The sequence below is a fragment of the Austrofundulus limnaeus genome, unplaced genomic scaffold (assembly GCF_001266775.1).
Source record: "Austrofundulus limnaeus strain Quisiro unplaced genomic scaffold, Austrofundulus_limnaeus-1.0 Scaffold5076, whole genome shotgun sequence".
Lineage (NCBI taxonomy): Eukaryota > Metazoa > Chordata > Actinopteri > Cyprinodontiformes > Rivulidae > Austrofundulus > Austrofundulus limnaeus.
In genome coordinates, this window is record NW_013957478.1 from 1 (window position 1) to 499 (window position 499).

Below are 499 nucleotides of genomic sequence, written 5' to 3' on the forward strand. Positions count from 1 at the left end.
GACATGAGGAGGACTACCTGGGGCAAATACACCTGTGTAGGAGGCAGAGTGGCAGAGGTGGAGCTCACTGCTGCTGCTGCTGCCTCGGCTGCTTTGGCCTCTGCTGGAAACCAGAAGAGAGTCAAGTTAGCATGGCTGTAACTGTTAGCATGGCTGTAACTGTTAGCATGGCTTTAACAACATGGCTGTAACTGTTAACATGGCTGTAACTGTTAGCATGGCTGTAACTGTTAGCATGGCTGTAACTGTTAACATGGCTGTAACTGTTAGCATGGCTGTAACTGTTAGCATGGCTGTAACTGTTAGCATGGCTGTAACTGTTAGCATGGCTTTAACAACATGGCTGTAACAACATGGCTGTAACTGTTAGCATGGCTGTAACTGTTAACATGGCTGTAACTGTTAACATGGCTGTAACTGTTAACATGGCTGTAACTGTTAACATGGCTGTAACTGTTAACATGGCTGTAACTGTTAGCATGGCTGTAACTGTTAACAT

At 45.5% G+C, this 499-nt stretch overlaps 1 protein-coding gene across 1 annotated transcript in view; it reads right to left on the reverse strand.

The window, feature by feature from the left end:
- Positions 1-17: 17 nt before the first annotated feature.
- Positions 18-499, reverse strand: part of LOC106512242 (WW domain-binding protein 2) — a gene marked incomplete at both ends in the record, with an annotated part of 1843 nt that continues 1361 nt past the window's right edge. Inside the window, 1 exon segment of the mRNA XM_014000908.1 lies at positions 18-103. Coding sequence (XP_013856362.1) covers positions 18-103 — 86 coding nt within the window.